The following is a 1672-nucleotide window of genomic DNA, read 5'->3' as shown; positions in this document are numbered from 1 at the left end:
TTTTTTTTTTGTGGTCTTTTGAGAGCTTCGACACGGTTGTCTCATCCATTCCATCTGTCAATTATGGCTTTTAGAGCACTGGTAAGAGCTAACTAGTGGTGATTTGGGAGAGAGTCAATCTTCATCTGTCTATCTCTCCCCCCTTTGAGAATTGATACACTACAAAATGCAGGGTGGTTGGAGAGCGAGTGGCATATGACAGGAAGACGGTCATTCACCACGTGAATTACGCCGAAGATGAAATCCTTCACATCAATGTCTGATTCTGCTCAGGCTTATCATCAGACCATAATAAGTAGGCCGTTGTGTTTGTTACAGTGTTACTCTTGTTAGAGGAGGAGGGAGGGGGGTTATATACTTGTATATTAGTAAGGGTGGTGCAAGTGGCACTAGGAAGCGAAGGGAGAATTTGTTCCACTGTACGTGGCACCGGGGGTGATAACATTGTCAATTGGATTTTTCAAAGTTTTCTTGATTTTCTAGAGGAAATCTCGTCCGATCATAGGTATGAGAGAGAAAGATGGAGAAGTAAGAGAGAAGAGATAAAGAGGTTTGACGAGGAAGGGGTTGCCGGTCAAAGGAAGGGGATGAGGGAGGGGGTAATATTGGGTTTTAAAAGAAGTTTAAATGTCACGTGATTTCATGTGTACGTGGGTTTTAACGGAATATTAACGGATATTAAGTAAGGGTAGAGTTAGTACATCCATCAAATGTTTGAGCTGTTATTATATCGGGGTCGTATTTGATGCCCTCTCCCTCTCTTCGCATCAAATGCGCTTTCCTCTTCAATTCGACTTCCGATTCGAACTTCACCATCGCACCGCAAGGAAGCCTTGAGTTCGTACATCCATGGCGAGACCTTTGAGTACTAGGCCCCATGGATCTACCACCACAACCCTAACCCTAGAAAACCACCCTAGTTCTTCATCTGCGCAAAGGCCACAACAACAAACCCTAGTTCTTCGCCTGTCGCGGCCCAAAAAGAAAGTCACATGGAAGGAAGGCACGGTCGATAACGAGTTCCTTAACAAGAAGAGCTCTAAGAAGTGTTGTATCTTCCATAAGCAGAAGCCCTTTGACGAAGACGACAGCGACGACGATGATGAAAACAAGAATGGTCATTGCTGTAACAAAGATGGTGCCCACGGCAATGCTGCCGATCATGGTTGTTGTTCCAAGGATGGTGAGGCTAGCACGAGCAACCCTTGCTGTTCTGATTGAGTCGGCCGTTGATCGGAGTGGTTGCGTCTTCTTTATAAGTGTACATGTATGGGTTCCTTCTAATTCCTTCTTGAAGAACGATATAGACCTCTTCAATTCTTCAATGTAAGATGTATATTGGTTTATCAATTTCGCATGTTTATCTGTTTTAAAGGGACCTTGTTTTCTGGGTTTATTTGAACTTCGTATCGGAGAATTATTTCTATCAGATTTTTTAATTTTAATGTCTTACGGTGTTCTAACCTCTACGGTTAATATAAAATCTATATGGTTTTCTGATAGTCTGGACACAAACGAGAATCGAAAAATTCTTTTTATTGAACTTTTGGGTTTGTCTTCTATTTCTGTTAATATATCATTGGGGTAGAATTTGAAGATATTATTGATTTCTGTTGAGCTAACGTGTTACTATTTCTATTGACATGTCTAACACAAAACGTCTGAAAACACC

The 1672-nt window shown here is 41.7% G+C and overlaps 1 protein-coding gene across 1 annotated transcript; it reads left to right on the top strand.

The window, feature by feature from the left end:
• Nucleotides 1-700: 700 nt before the first annotated feature.
• Nucleotides 701-1450, top strand: INH3 (inhibitor-3). Its single transcript, XM_010247416.3, has one exon. The coding sequence runs from the start codon at nucleotides 850-852 to the stop codon at nucleotides 1219-1221; it is 372 nt and encodes a 123-aa protein (XP_010245718.1). The 5' UTR covers nucleotides 701-849; the 3' UTR covers nucleotides 1222-1450.
• The last annotated feature ends 222 nt before the right edge of the window (nucleotides 1451-1672 follow it).

The sequence above is a fragment of the Nelumbo nucifera genome, chromosome 5, assembly GCF_055504915.1.
Source record: "Nelumbo nucifera cultivar China Antique chromosome 5, China Antique-T2T, whole genome shotgun sequence".
NCBI classification, from domain to species: domain Eukaryota; kingdom Viridiplantae; phylum Streptophyta; class Magnoliopsida; order Proteales; family Nelumbonaceae; genus Nelumbo; species Nelumbo nucifera.
Note: the sequence above shows the minus strand (reverse complement) of the source record. Positions and strands in the feature narration are given on the sequence as shown.

What these genes read in the sequence shown, in the direction of transcription:
- INH3 (XM_010247416.3), top strand. Translation starts at nt 850, where the DNA reads ATGGCGAGACCTTTGAGTACTAGGCCCCATGGATCTACCACCACAACC.